We start from the raw sequence: 14,919 nt of genomic DNA, 5'->3' as shown, positions 1-14,919 counted from the left end.
TACTCCTTGCCCAACCACTTTGTAATTGCTTTTTATTACTTTGGCAGCATCTGTTTTCAGATCGCTAGCGTGACACTTCCTGTCAGTGGAGAGAGCGGTATGTCTTCAGCCTGTAGCCTGTTTTCCCTCCTCCTCTGCACATGTGCGGTTCTCTCTGCTCACATTAAGGCCTCATGCACACGACCGTGTGCCGGCCGGGCCTGTATTGTGGCCCACAAAATACGGGCCCCGGCCTTTCTGGCACTGTATCATGGATGCGGACCCATTCACTTGATTGGGTTTGCAATCCAGAAGGTTGGTGGGAATAGAGGCAAGGAACCCCACGAAAGTACTACAGAGTGCTTCCGTGGGGTTTCTGTCTGTGCTTCTGCACTGCAAAAAAGTATTGCATGCACAACTTTTTAGCAGTGCAGACCATCGGATGCGGATCGCAGCCCCCATTCAAGTGAATGGGTCCGCGAACTGCATGTGGCGGCCCCACGGTCGGTGCCCGGCACACGTTTGTGTGCATGAGGCCTAAGTCAGAGGAAATTCTCGTGATCCGTGACTGCCTGTGAGAAAAATGGCTCATCAGTGGGGAAGTCAGTGGGTGGGTAGCTGGACAGGAAGCTACAGAAACAGGAAGTGAAGAATGTAAAAAATGAAAGAGCAGAGGAGAGTGTTCAGAGTGCCAGAATGATGTAAAAGGTTTGTGGAGAGACGTGGGGTGGGGAAAACTTAGTTTATATTTGAGCCTTGAAAACTGTTTTAACTCCTTAACACATAATGCCGTACATGTACGCCATTACGTGCAGGGAATTATATGGAGTGGGCTGCTATGGTGAGCCTGCTCCATACATGACGGGTGGCGGCTGTATAATACAGCAGCCACACGGCCACAATGAGGGGGAACAGTGATATTGTCACGGCTGAGGATGGGGGAAACCCTCAGCCGTGAGATGCCAGGTGGTGAAGTGGCTACTCGGCCATGAGAACAGGATAGGGAGCAGGTCACCTCCTACAGCGTCCCTATCCTGACCCTAACTCCTAACTTGCATGGGCCGACCTTTGAGGTAGGAGGACCCATGCGCAGGAACCTCGGAGCCCTATCTTACCCTCCGCAGATCCCTGCGCTAGGAGCTGGGTAAGACGACCTACTCCTCCTTGACACGGAGGAGCAGGAGTCTCAATGGCCAAGCTGTTGGGAAGAGGGGAACAGAAACAACAATACGGAAATGGCAGGCGAACAACAAGTTCACCAACCTGCCACAGCCTTGCTGACTGGATCCCTACACAAACAGGGGTCCAGAACCGTATGCTGCACAGAATCATATAAAGGTCCCAACAGAAACAACTTGCTACAACACACACAGAAAGACATAGGCATACAACTATACATTTTGACCATAACATAGACCTATGACCACAGTGGTGGCTCTCACAGGCAGAATGGGAAACACAGGAGGCTGCTCCAGCTAGCAGAGCTGCAGCAACCTACTGAGCCCTGGCAACGCCCCAGACTATATAGGCCAAGAAGCCACACCCACAGTCGGACACACCCAGTGACATCACACACACACTGGGAAGGGAGATAACCCTACAAACACCACAGAAGGGAAACTCACATAAAAGGTAAAGTGTCCAACAGAACACACTGTGGCTGTTACCGCTGGCAACGACATGGGTGGCAGCCGTCCAGGGAGTCAGCCCGAGGGCCGGGACAGTGCCACCACATGTACACAACAACCAAACGTTGCCACGGGCAACCACCGTGCGGGGAAAGATGTCCGTGCGCACACAAACATAAAACACAGTGCACACCAGACATACAAACGTGCATACACACACAACTCCCCGGGAACCGCACACAAAGCTGATGTCCGCGGCAACCGCACTGAGGCCAACTACATTATGCCTCAGCTGCGGTTGACACCACAACCGAAACCGCGGGCAACTGTATGCGGCTCCCAAGGAGTCACGACCATAACCGTGGCCGTGACAGGTATACACCGAACCCTGTCATTTAACCGCTCAGACATGGTGGCTCAGTGGTTAGCACTGGTTCTTGCAACGCTGGGGTCCTAGGTTCAAATCTGACCAAGAACAATATCTGCATAGAGTTTTTATGTTCTCCCTGTGTTTGTGTGGGTTTCCTCTGGGTACTCCGGTTTCCTCCCACATTCCAAAGACATACTGATAGGGAACTTAGATTGTGAGGCCCATTGGGAATGGGGGGTGAGCTTGGGCACTTTGAAAACTAAAACCGCCCCCATAGGCACTTCAGAGATTTTTCCATACGATTAAGGCCTCATGCACACGAACGTTGTTTTGGTCCACATCTGAGTCATATTTTTTCTGTCTTGAATGTGGACCCATTCACTTCAATGGGGCCGCAAAAGATGTGGACAGTACTCCGCGTGCTGTCAGCATCCGTTGCTCCATTCCGTAAGATAGAAAATGTCCTTTTCTTGTCTGTTTTGTGGACAAGAATAAGCTTTTCCTATAATGGGCCGCCCAATTTCATTCCAAAAATTGTGGAATGCACATGGACAGGATCCGCAAAACATGGCACAGTAGTGTGCATGTAGCCTAAAACTACTTTTCCAGGACATACATTACAGACAGAAAGGACATAAAGATATATCTAGCATGCTGTGGCAATGTTCTGCTGGCCATTGCTGATAGGTTAAAGTGTGATTTGATGTTTTTGGGATATGTTGACATATAATGGAAATACAGCAAAACACATTGCACTGGCAACTAATTTTAACAAATCTCATCCATGTGGTGTGGAAACTGATCTGCAGCATGAATTTTAAATTCACAGCATATCAGATTTCATGCCTTTCAGTGAGAATTTGCAGTGAAATCCACAATGGATTTTTTTCACATACATGTGGCTGTACCATTAGACCTAGATCACATTTCAGTGATATGGTCAGTGATTTCCATCAGTGACTGTGAGCCAAAACCACAGAGATGAGGTATAGTGGAAAGATTTGTACCTCTTCCGTGTTTTTGACCTGCATATGGTTTTTGCTCACAATAACTGATGGAAAACACTGATTAAATCACTAAAGTGTGAACAAGAAGATTTGGAAGATTTATCAAAACTGATACAAAAGGAAAACTGGATTAGTTGCCCATGAGAGCTAATGAGACAGATTCTTTGGCCCCTCCCACACGAGCATATTGAAATCTGTCTGTACTCTGGCTCTGGATTACGTATGTTTTCCAGATGATATACTATCAGTATTGTCATCGGTATTGCTTCAGTGTTTCATCAGGATTTTTATGTGCATTCCTTCCTCCCTGTATTTTTGATGTTTTTTTATAGACTGTAATGTGCGTACGAGTCCCTATCAGATTGGAACAGTTTCAATGGAGTCCAGGAGAAATGGGACTACTTAAAAGTGGCACTATTGAAGGCAACAGAAAATTGCATTAGTCTTGTCAGTAAAAGCAAAATAAGAGAGACCACTGTTGTACTCAGCAGAAGTGGCCAAAATCATTAAAAACTAAAAGATAGCATTTAGTAATTATAAAAAAAAAAAAAAAAAAAACGAGGATGACAAATTTATAAGATTATTAGCCAGAGAGAGGCCAAACAAGTTATAAGAGCTTCTAAAGCACAGGCAGAAGAGACATTTGCCCAGTCAGTGAAAAAAAGCAATAAGACATTCTTCAGATACATAAATGAAAAAAGGAAACTAAAACAAGGAATTACCGAATTAAAAATTAAAGAAGGAAGGTATATGGAAGAAAATAAAGAACTAGCTGACTGCCTCAATGAATACTTCTGTTCAGTTTTTACAAAGGAAAATGAAGGAAAAGGACCTCAGTTAGGAAGGAAGACTAATGAATCTTTTGATGCATGTGTCTTTACAGAGGAAGAGGTTCTAAGTCAGCACAAATAAGTCACAGGGGCATGATGGGATACACCCAAAGCTATTAAAAGAGCTTAGCGGTGAACTAGCAAAACCATTAACAGATTTATTTAACCAATCACTGGTAACAGGACTCATCCCAGAAGATTGGAAATTAGCAAATGTTGTGCCCATTCACAAGAAAGGTAGTAGGGAGGAATCGGGCAACTATAGGCCAGTAAGCCTGACATCAATAGTGGGGAAATTAATGGAAACCATACTTAAGAGGATTGTGGAACATCTAAAATCCCATGGATTGAAAGATGAAAAACAGCATGGGTTTACTTCAGGGAAATCATGCCAAACTAATCTTATTGATTTTTTTGATTGGGTGACTAAAATAATAGATGGCGGAGGTGCAGTAGACATCGCTTATCTAGACTTTAGTAAGGCTTTTGATACTGTCCCACATAAAAGGCTTATGAATAAATTGCAGTCTTTGGGCTTGGACTCCCATATTGTTAAATGGATTAGGCAGTGGCTGAGGGACAGACAACAGAGGGTTGTAGTCAATGGAGTATATTCAGACCATGGTCTTGGTACCAGTGGGGTACCTCAGGGATCTGTTCTGGGACCCATATTGTTTAATATCTTTATCAGCGAAATTGCAGAAGGCTTCGATGGTAAGGTGTGTCTTTTTGCTGATGACACAAAGATATGTAACAGGGTTGATGTTCCTTGAGGGATACACAAAATGGAAAAGGATTTAACCACCTCCGGACCGCCTAACGCAGATGTGCGGTCCGGAGGTGGCAGCGCTGCGCAGAGTCACGCATATACGCGTCATCTCGCGAGACGCGAGATGACGCGAGTATGCGCCCGCGCGTGCGCACTTCGCGCCGGCATTTCGTTAAGGACCATTTCGTCAGCAACCTGCCAGCCAATGATCGTGGCTGGCAGGTTGCTGATTTTTAAAAAATCCAATCAAAGTGCCAGATAGCAGATCATATTTGTAAATATGATCTGTTATATGGCTGCCTGCTCCTCTGCTGGTTCTTTTCGTCGGTTGGATCCAGCAGAGGAGCAGGCTTCACAGTGAGTACACCAAACATCACACTTAGCCCCAGATCACCCCCCTGAACCCCAATTAACCCTTTGATCACCACTTTGATCACCCCTGTCAATCACAAGTGAAAAGAAAAAAGTGATCAGTGCAAACTGTCACTTTTTTTTTTCACTGTTATTGACCGTTAGGTTTTAGGTATAGTTTAGGTCCCTTGGTTAGGTAGTTAGCGATCAGTTAGCGCCCAGCCCACCGCACCGCAGTCCGTTATTCGCTGATTAGCGTATCGCTAATCAGCATTTGTACTTTTATAGTATCTGGAAGTGATCAAAACTGATCACGGTCAGATCTATAATAGTACTAGTGTCACTTTAGCTCGCCCTCCACCCAAAACGCAGTGTTTGCCCGATCAGGCCTGATCGGTCGCCCACACGTGCGTTCGCCCACACCCGCCCCACCGCAGTGACAAAAAAAACATTTTTTTTTGATCGCTGCACATTCAATTTACACGCACTGCGGCGATAAAAAAATCAGTTTTGATATTTTTTATCAACCGCAGCGGCCTCCGGTACTTCGCTAGGCTCCCCTTTGTAAGACAGGCTTGCTTTTTTTTTCTTGGGTAGTCTCAGGGAATACCCCTAAATTTAGTTGCCCACATGTCTAACAGGGGGTATTCTTCTGAAGAGGCCTACAGGCTTCTGACCCAGTCGGATGAGGAGTGGGAACCCTCATCTGATGAATCCAGCGGGTCAGAATACGAACCTGTAGAAAGCAGTGGCTCTCTGACCCAAAGTTCGGACGAGGAGGCTGAGGTCCCTGATAGAACCAGGCGTACCCGGCCCCGTGTCGCTAGACCGCAGGTTGCGCAGGATCCGCTTCAAGAGCAGCAGAGTGGGGCTGGTGCTGTCGGATTACGTGGTGAGGCATACACCAGCAGCCCAGCCCTTCCTGGACCTAGTACCAGCACTGCTGTACAACCTGGTGAAGTAGCGAGCACCAGAAGGGCAGTTGAAGCTGGTACGGTGGCACGTGCAGTAGTGACCCCGTCGCAGCCACCGCAAAGACGTGCCCGTAGAGCCCCTAGAATCCCAGAGGTGCTGGCAAACCCTGATTGGCAGTCCCCAACTTCAGCCGCACCCGTAGTTTTCCCTTTCACCGCCCAGTCTGGAGTTCGGGTTGAGACGGCTCAGATCGGTTCGGCCCTGGGATTTTTTGAGCTGTTCTTGACTGCGGAGCTTTTAGACTTAGTTGTGGCAGAAACAAATCGGTATGCCACACAATTTATAACCGCTAACCCGGGAAGCTATTATGCCCAGCCTTTCCGGTGGAAACCAGTCCAAGTTTCCGAAATTAAAACTTTTCTGGGCCTCCTCCTCAACATGGGCCTGACAAAAAAACATGAATTGCGGTCATATTGGTCCACGAACCCGATTCATCACATGCCCATGTTCTCTGCTGCTATGTCCAGGACACGATTTGAGGTCATCCTGCGTTTCCTGCACTTTAGTGACAACACCGCCTCCCGTCCCAGGGGCCACCCTGCTTTTGACCGGCTCCACAAAATTCGGCCCCTCATAGACCATTTCAACCTGAAATTTGCAGATATTTATACCCCAGAGCAAAACATCTGCATAGACGAGTCCCTAATACATTTTACCGGGCGCCTTGGCTTCAAACAATACATCCCAAGCAAGCGCGCCCGGTATGGGGTCAAATTGTATAAGCTCTGTGAAAGGGCCACAGGCTATACCCACAAATTTCGTGTCTATGAGGGAAAAGATCAGACCCTGGAGCCGGTCGGTTGCCCTGACTACCTGGGGAGCAGTGGGAAGACAGTTTGGGACTTGGTGTCACCCTTATTCGGCAAGGGGTACCATCTTTATGTGGACAATTTTTACACAAGTGTGGCCCTCTTTAGGCATTTGTTTCTAGAACGGATTGGCGCCTGTGGTACCGCGCGAACTAGTCGCGCGGGCTTCCCCCAACGGCTCGTTAGCACCCGTCTTGCAAGGGGGCAGAGGGCCGCACTGTGTAACGAAGAACTGCTCGCGGTGAAATGGAGAGACAAGCGTGACGTTTACATGCTCTCCTCCATTCACGCAGACACGACAATACAAATTGAGCGAGCAACCCGTGTCATTGAAAAGCCCCTCTCAGTCCACGACTATAACCTCCACATGGGAGGGGTCGACTTCAATGACCAGATGTTGTCTCCGTATTTAGTTTCCCGACGCACCAGACGCTGGTATAAGAAGGTGTCTGTATATTTAATTCAATTGGCTCTGTACAATAGTTTTGTTCTCTACAGTAAGGCTGGGAGAACTGGATCCTTCCTCAAATTTCAGGAAGAGATCATCGAGAACCTCCTGTATCCAGGAGGTTCCGTGGCCCCAACCACCAGTGTAGTTAGCCGTCTACACGAGCGACATTTCCCCAATGTCGTTCCTGGTACCTCAACCCAACCGTCACCCCGAAAAAGATGTCGTGTCTGTAGCAGGAGTGGAATAAGGCGTGACACCCGCTATTTCTGTCCTGACTGTCCGGACCACCCTGCCCTATGCTTTGGAGAGTGTTTCCGGAAGTACCACTCACAGGTACACTATTAGCATAGGGATCATCTCACCAGGACAGGCACACAGGGCTATTAGGGCCCATTCACTCACTGCTGCTGCAAACGTCTCCTTTCACATGGGACAAAGTGCATAACGCACTTCGCCACATCTTTGGGCGATTTGCGCTTTGCACATTGACCCATGGGGAAGGAGAGGTTTGTTCTATAAAGGTAAAAAAACAAAAAAAAAAACAAAAAAAAAACAGGTAAGCAAACAGGTTAATGTTTAGTTCCAAAAGTTAAAGTTACATGTTCTGTTCCAAAGTTAATAAAATTATTGCGTTGTGGCCTGTTTTTTTCTTTTTTTTTTTTTTTGTCTTTTTACCTTCCAGGTGGACCAACCGATCTACTAGCTGCAGCACCGATGTGCATTCTGACAGAAGCATTGCGCTGCTGTCAGATTACACGCAAGTCGGTGTATGCGGCGCTGCAAGACGGGATTTTCTCCTCTGCAGTGACAGATACGTTTGCCGAGGCATACGAGCTGAGGAGGAGGCGGCGTTCCTATGCTTTGGCAAGCACTTTGTATGTATATATATATAAAAAAAAAAATCCCGGCAATGATTTATTCATCCACATCGATTGATGCGAATGGAGAAATCTGGTTTGCCAGGGCATACGAGCTAAGTGGGTATGGATGTAGGGCGGAGCTCCTATGTCCTGGCAGACGCCTTTCCCCTCCATTTTTTTTTTTTTGGCAGAGATTTTTTCATCCACATTGATCGATGCGAATGAAGAAATCTGTGCCGTTCATTTTTTTCTTTCAGCCCAGAGGCTGAACGGAAAAAAAAATCTCATTACCTGTATGCTCAATATAAGGAGAATAGCAGAAACTCCTAATGCTGGCCATACATGTAATGATTGCGGAGACCCTCAAATGCCAGGGCAGTACAAACACCCCACAACTAACCCCATTTTGGAAAGAAGACACCCCAAGGTATTTGCTGAGGGGCATATTGAGTCCATGAAAGATTGAAATTTTTGTCCTAAGTTAGCGGAAAGTGAGACTTTGTGAGAAAAAACAAAAAAAAATCAATTTCCGCTAACTTATGCAAAAAAAATTTCTTTGAACTTGCCAGGCCCCTCATTGGATACCTTGGGATGTCTTCTTTCCAAAGTGGGGTCACATGTGGGGTATTTATACTGCCCTGGCTTTTTAGGGGCCCTAAAGCGTGAGAAGAAGTCTGGGATCCAAATGTCTAAAAATGCCCTCCTAAAAGGAATTTGGGCCCCTTTGCGCATCTAGGCTGCAAAAAAGTGTGACACATCTGGTATCGCCGTACTCAGAAGAAGTTGGGGAATGTGTTTTGGGGTGTCATTTTACATATACCCATGCTGGGTGAGAAAAATATCTTGGTCAAATGCCAACTTTGTATAAAAAAATGGGAAAAGTTGTCGTTTGCCAAGATATTTCTCTCACCCAGCATGGGTATATGTAAAATGACACCCCAAAACACATTCCCCAACTTCTCCTGAGTACGGCGATACCAGATGTGTCACACTTTTTTGATGCCAAGGTGGGCAAAGGGGCACATATTCCAAAGTGCACCTTTCGGATTTCACCGGTCATTTTTTACAGATTTTGATTGCAAAGTACTTCTCACACATATGGGCCCCTAAATTGCCAGGGCAGTATAACTACGCCACAAGTGACCCCATTTTGGAAAGAAGACACCCCAAGGTATTCCGTGAGGGGCATGGCGAGTTCCTAGAATTTTTTATTTTTTGTCGCAAGTTAGTGGAATATGAGACTTTGTAAGGAAAAAAGAGAAAAAAAAAAAATCATCATTTTCTGCTAACTTGTGACAAAAAATAAAAAATTCTAGGAACTCGCAGTGCCCCTCACGGAATACCTTAGGGTGTCTTCTTTCCAAAATGGGGTCACTTGTGGCGTAGTTATACTGCCCTGGCAATTTAGGGGCCCAAATGTGTGAGAAGTACCTTGCAATCAAAATGTGTAAAAAATGCCCTGCAAAATCCGAAAGGTGCACTTTGGAATATGTGCCCCTTTGCCCACCTTGGCAGCAAAAAAGTGTGACACATCTGGTATCGCCGTACTCAGGAGAAGTTGGGGAATGTGTTTTGGGGTGTCATTTTACATATACCCATGCTGGGTGAGAGAAATATCTTGGCAAACGACAACTTTTCCCATTTTTTTATACAAAGTTGGCATTTGACCAAGATATTTTTCTCACCCAGCATGGGTATATGTAAAATGACACCCCAAAACACATTCCCCAACTTCTCCTGAGTACGGCGATACCAGATGTGTGACACTTTTTTGATGCCAAGGTGGGCAAAGGGGCGCATATGCCAAAGTGCACCTTTCGGATTTCACCGGTCATTTTTTACAGATTTTGATTGCAAAGTACTTCTCACACATATGGGCCCCTAAATTGCCAGGGCAGTATAACTACGCCACAAGTGACCCCATTTTGGAAAGAAGACACCCCAAGGTATTCCGTGAGGGGCATGGCGAGTTCCTAGAATTTTTTATTTTTTGTCTCAAGTTAGTGGAATATGAGACTTTGTAAGGAAAAAAGAAAAAAAAAAATCATCATTTTCTGCTAACTTGTGACAAAAAATAAAAAATTCTAGGAACTCGCAGTGCCCCTCACGGAATACCTTAGGGTGTCTACTTTCCAAAATGGGGTCACTTGTGGCGTAGTTATACTGCCCTGGCAATTTAGGGGCCCAAATGTGTGAGAAGTACCTTGCAATCAAAATGTGTAAAAAATGCCCTGCAAAATCCGAAAGGTGCACTTTGGAATATGTGCCCCTTTGCCCACCTTGGCAGCAAAAAAGTGTGACACATGTGGTATCGCCGTACTCAGGAGAAGTTGGGGAATGTGTTTTGGGGTGTCATTTTACATATACCCATGCTGGGTGAGAGAAATATCTTGGCAAACGACAACTTTTCCCATTTTTTTATACAAAGTTGGCATTTGACCAAGATATTTTTCTCACCCAGCATGGGTATATGTAAAATGACACCCCAAAACACATTCCCCAACTTCTCCTGAGTACGGCGATACCACATGTGTGACACTTTTTTGCTGCCAAGGTGGGCAAAGGGGCGCATATTCCAAAGTGCACCTTTCGGATTTCACCGGTCATTTCTTACACATTTTGATTGCAAAGTTCTTCTCACACATTTGGGCCCCTAAATTGCCAGGGCAGTATAACTACGCCACAAGTGACCCCATTTTGGAAAGAAGACACCCCAAGGTATTCTGTGAGGGGCATGGTGAGTTCCTAGAATTTTTTATTTTTTGTCGCAAGTTAGTGTAATATGAGACTTTGTAAGAAAAAAAAAAATATAAAAAATCATCATCATTTTCCGCTAACTTGTGACAAAAAATAAAAAGTTCTATGAACTCACTATGCCCATCAGCGAATACCTTAGGGTGTCTACTTTCCGAAATGGGGTCATTTGTGGGGTAGTTATACTGTTTGGGCATTGTAGAACCTCAGGAAACATGACAGGTGCTCAGAAAATCAGAGCCGTTTCAAAAAGCGGAAATTCACATTTTTGTACCATAGTTTGTAAATGCTATAACTTTTACCCAAACCATTTTTTTTTTTGCCCAAACATTTTTTTTTTATCAAAGACATGTAGAACTATAAATTTAGCGAAAAATTTATATATGGATGTCGTTTTTTTTGCAAAATTTCACAGCTGAAAGTGAAAAATGTCATTTTTTTGCAAAAAAATCGTTACATTTTGATTAATAACAAAAAATGTAAAAATGTCAGCAGCAATAAAATACCACCAAATGAAAGCTCCATTAGTGAGAAGAAAAGGAGGTAAAATTCATTTGGGTGGTAAGTTGCATGACCGAGCGATAAACGGTGAAAGGAGTGTAGTGCCGAAGTGTAAAAAGTGGCCTGGTCATGAAGGGGGTTTCACCTAGCGGGGCTGAAGTGGTTAAGAAAACTAGAGGAACGCTCAAAAATCTGGCAACTAAAATTTATTGTTGATAAATGCAAGATAATGCACCTGGGGCGTAAAAACCCAAGAGCAGAATATAAAATCAGTGATACAGTCCTAACCTCAGTATCTGAGGAAAGGGATTTAGGAATCATTATTTCAGAAGACTTAAAGGTAGGCAGACAGTGTCATAGAGCAGCAGGAAATGCTAGCAGAATGCTTGGGTGTATAAGGAGAGGCATTACCAGTAGAAAGAGGGAGGTGCTCATGCCGCTCTACAGAGCACTAGTGAGACCTCATTTGGAGTATTCTGCGCAGTACTGGAGACCATATCTCCAGAAGAATATTGATACTTTGGAGAGAGTTCAGAGAAGAGCTACTAAACTGGTACATGGATTGCAGGATAAAACTTACCAGGAAAGATTAAAGGACCTTAACATGTAGAGCTTGGAAGAAAGACGAGACAGAGGGGATATGATAGAAACTTTTAAATACATAAAGGATATCAACAAGGTAAAAGAGGAGAGAATATTTAAAAGAAGAAAAACTGCTACAAGAGGACATAGTTTTAAATTAGCGGGGCAAAGGTTTAAAAGTAATATCAGGAAGTATTACTTTACTGAGAGAGTAGTGGATGCATGGAATAGCCTTCCCGCAAAAGTGGTAGCTGCAAATACAGTGAAGGATTTTAAAGCATGGGATAGGCATAAGGCCATCCTCCATATAAGATAGGGCCAAGGGATATTCATAGTATTCAGTATATTGGGCAGACTAGATGGGCCAAATGGTTCTTATCTGCCGACACATTCTATGTTTCTATGTATTTGGAAACAAATACGCACAAAACTTGGACATGCAGCGAATTTCAAATACTGATCGAAATGATACGCCTATGTGAATAGCTCTATTCATTAACAATAGCAGTAGGTTCCGGTACATAATATCCAGGCCATATACGGATTGCAAATATGCTCGTGTGAAAGCGGCCTTTCAGTTTTCAAAGAAGCCCTAAAAAATGAAAGTTAAAGCTGATTAGTTGCTAGGGGCAACTAAACCAGTTTTCATTTACACCAGTTTTGCTAATTCTCCCCCCATTGAGTTTAACGCATAAACAGTATGCAGTAAGCCTTATGATTTCCCTAGTGAGTGGCTAAAGGTATGACACGAACATTTTATCAGTAAATTCTAGGCAGCGTCATATATATTATAAAATCAATCAGCACAGAATTGTGGACATATTTATATTAAAACAAAAATAAAACTTTTTAGTGGTGAATTTTTTGTTCAGAATTACCATATTTTAAATGTAGGTGGAGTCACTGTTTAAAACTTAGCCATTCCTGCCAACAATATCACCCCTATAAAGCTATTGGGGGAGATTTATTAAACTGGTGTAAAGTAGAACTGGCTTAGTTGGCCATAGCAACCAATCAGATTCCACCTTTTATTTTCCAAAGGAGTGACAAAAAATAAATGGTGTTTTATGCTGTTATGTGCATATTCTACACGTTAAATTATAATCCCCCTTGACAAGTCTGTACACAGATTAAAATGAGCGCCTGCAGCTAGGTCTTTGTGGCTTTTCTAAACAGATATCTTAATAAATTAAGTGATTAGCCCATAATTGCCATGTACAAATTGTGTCTTGTCATCACCAATAACTGTACAGAGATTCATAATACGTTTTTTTTTGTTCTCTTTCAGATACATTTCAATAGTACCACTGCGACAATTCCTAAGGGAAAGCGGATGTTCTATGGGGAAATGTGCCAGCGAGGAGCTTTGTAAATATATTATCACTTTGGTAGAGATATAGTTTGTGCCATCTGTACAGATCTAAAATGTATGTTTCTTGCTATCTGCTATTAATAAGCTGTGTTAAATATTTATACCTAATGATATACCGATTGTCAGTGACTGCTATTAAATAAGCATGCATGTCTTAGTATCACAGTTTTTTTTTTAGCTATTAGGGGCTGTAAATAGAAGTTTAAAAGGGTTATCCAGGAAAATATATTTATGACTTATCCCCAGGATAGGTCATCGGTATCAGATCCACGGGGGTGCAACATCTGGAACCCCCTCCAATCAGCTGTTAGAAGAGGCCTTGAGCGCCGCAGCTTCTTCCTAGGTCAGTGATGACATGTTCATTGGTCACATGGCCTACTTTCAGCTCAGTTGCATTCAAGTCAATGGGACTGAGCTGCAAAACCGAGCACCGCCACTATACAATGTATGGCAATGTCCTTGGAAAGCTGCTGGGAGCCTGCATCGCTCACCAGAGCTCCGGTGACCACAGCTCCCTGAAACAACTGATTGGAGGCTCTGCCGGGACTTTGAACCCCGCTGCTGTGAAAATAACGACCTATCCTGAGGATAAGCGTAGGTCTACACAACAACATTTGTCGCAGAAATGTTGGGCGACATATTTTATAATACTAGTCTATGGTGTTGCACTGCAATATGCTGCAACTGTGACACAGCAGTCGCAAAAAAAAATATCCAAGATGGATTTTTGGGCAACTGCTGTGTCTTAGTCACATAGACTTGCATTATAAAATACATTGCGCGACATGTAACAGTGTAGTAATTCTCTTATTGTCGCACAGCACATGTAGCTGTCCAGCCCTAGCCTAAGTTATATTTTTTTACAGGATAACCCCTTTAACTTAAAATTTTTGATACATACTGCCATTTTTTATTATAAATTGGTATGTTTCTAATCCATTGCTGGATCCTCCACCATATTTTGTCACTTTTGCAGAAACTTCTCAAGCAACTGAGAATTAAGCATCATTTGCACAGCATGCTTTATTAAAATTGAAATTTTTCCATCAATTGCTGAGAACAATTAGTAACAAAAGCAACAGTTTTCCCCAAATCTTGTATGAAAATCCTCTTTAAAGAGATTTCTTTACGTATAAATTTCTAGCGTGTAATAAACCTTTAAATTTCCATTGTTTGTATTCACATGAAGGATTGTATGTATTGAATATAACGAATCAATAAAAAAAAGTGATGTTCCAGATTGATGAGGAGCAATGTGTGTTATGGATCATGCGTGCGGACAATGGTTGTGGAACCACTGTGACAAGTAACAGGTTCGATGTTGGGCCAAACCCTAAGGGCATTATTCTAGTGCATCCCTGGTATCCACCACCTTTTATCCCCTATACAGGTATGTGGACTTCGCTGCGGGTTAGCAACCAGACCGCTACCTCCTGAGATGGTCCTGGTGTATTTGGCAGCTGACTTACTTGGGTCAATAACATTAGCGCAAAGCACCAGGAAAGAGGCATGGCACGATACAGAACCAGAGCACAGGCCAATCCTCAGCAAACACAAATGCAGACACAGGGCACTGGCAGACAAACAGATCAGGGATCCAGACACACGGGGAGATTTATGAAAACTGATAAAAATGAAAACTGGCTTAGTTGCCCATAGTAACCATATTCCACATTTCATT

At 43.9% G+C, this 14,919-nt stretch overlaps 1 protein-coding gene across 1 annotated transcript in view; it reads left to right on the top strand.

The window, feature by feature from the left end:
• The window catches only part of THEMIS (thymocyte selection associated), a 148,840-nt gene extending 134,467 nt beyond the window's left edge, over positions 1 to 14,373 (top strand). Inside the window, exon 6 of the mRNA XM_044292396.1 lies at positions 13,155 to 14,373. Coding sequence (XP_044148331.1) covers positions 13,155 to 13,168 — 14 coding nt within the window. The 3' untranslated portion in view covers positions 13,169 to 14,373. The remainder of the gene's footprint in view (positions 1 to 13,154) is intronic.
• The last annotated feature ends 546 nt before the right edge of the window (positions 14,374 to 14,919 follow it).

Source organism: Bufo gargarizans, chromosome 4 (assembly GCF_014858855.1).
Source record: "Bufo gargarizans isolate SCDJY-AF-19 chromosome 4, ASM1485885v1, whole genome shotgun sequence".
NCBI classification, from domain to species: Eukaryota; Metazoa; Chordata; class Amphibia; order Anura; family Bufonidae; genus Bufo; species Bufo gargarizans.
The sequence above is the reverse complement of the archived record's forward strand: the minus strand, read 5'-3'. Positions and strand labels throughout refer to the sequence as shown.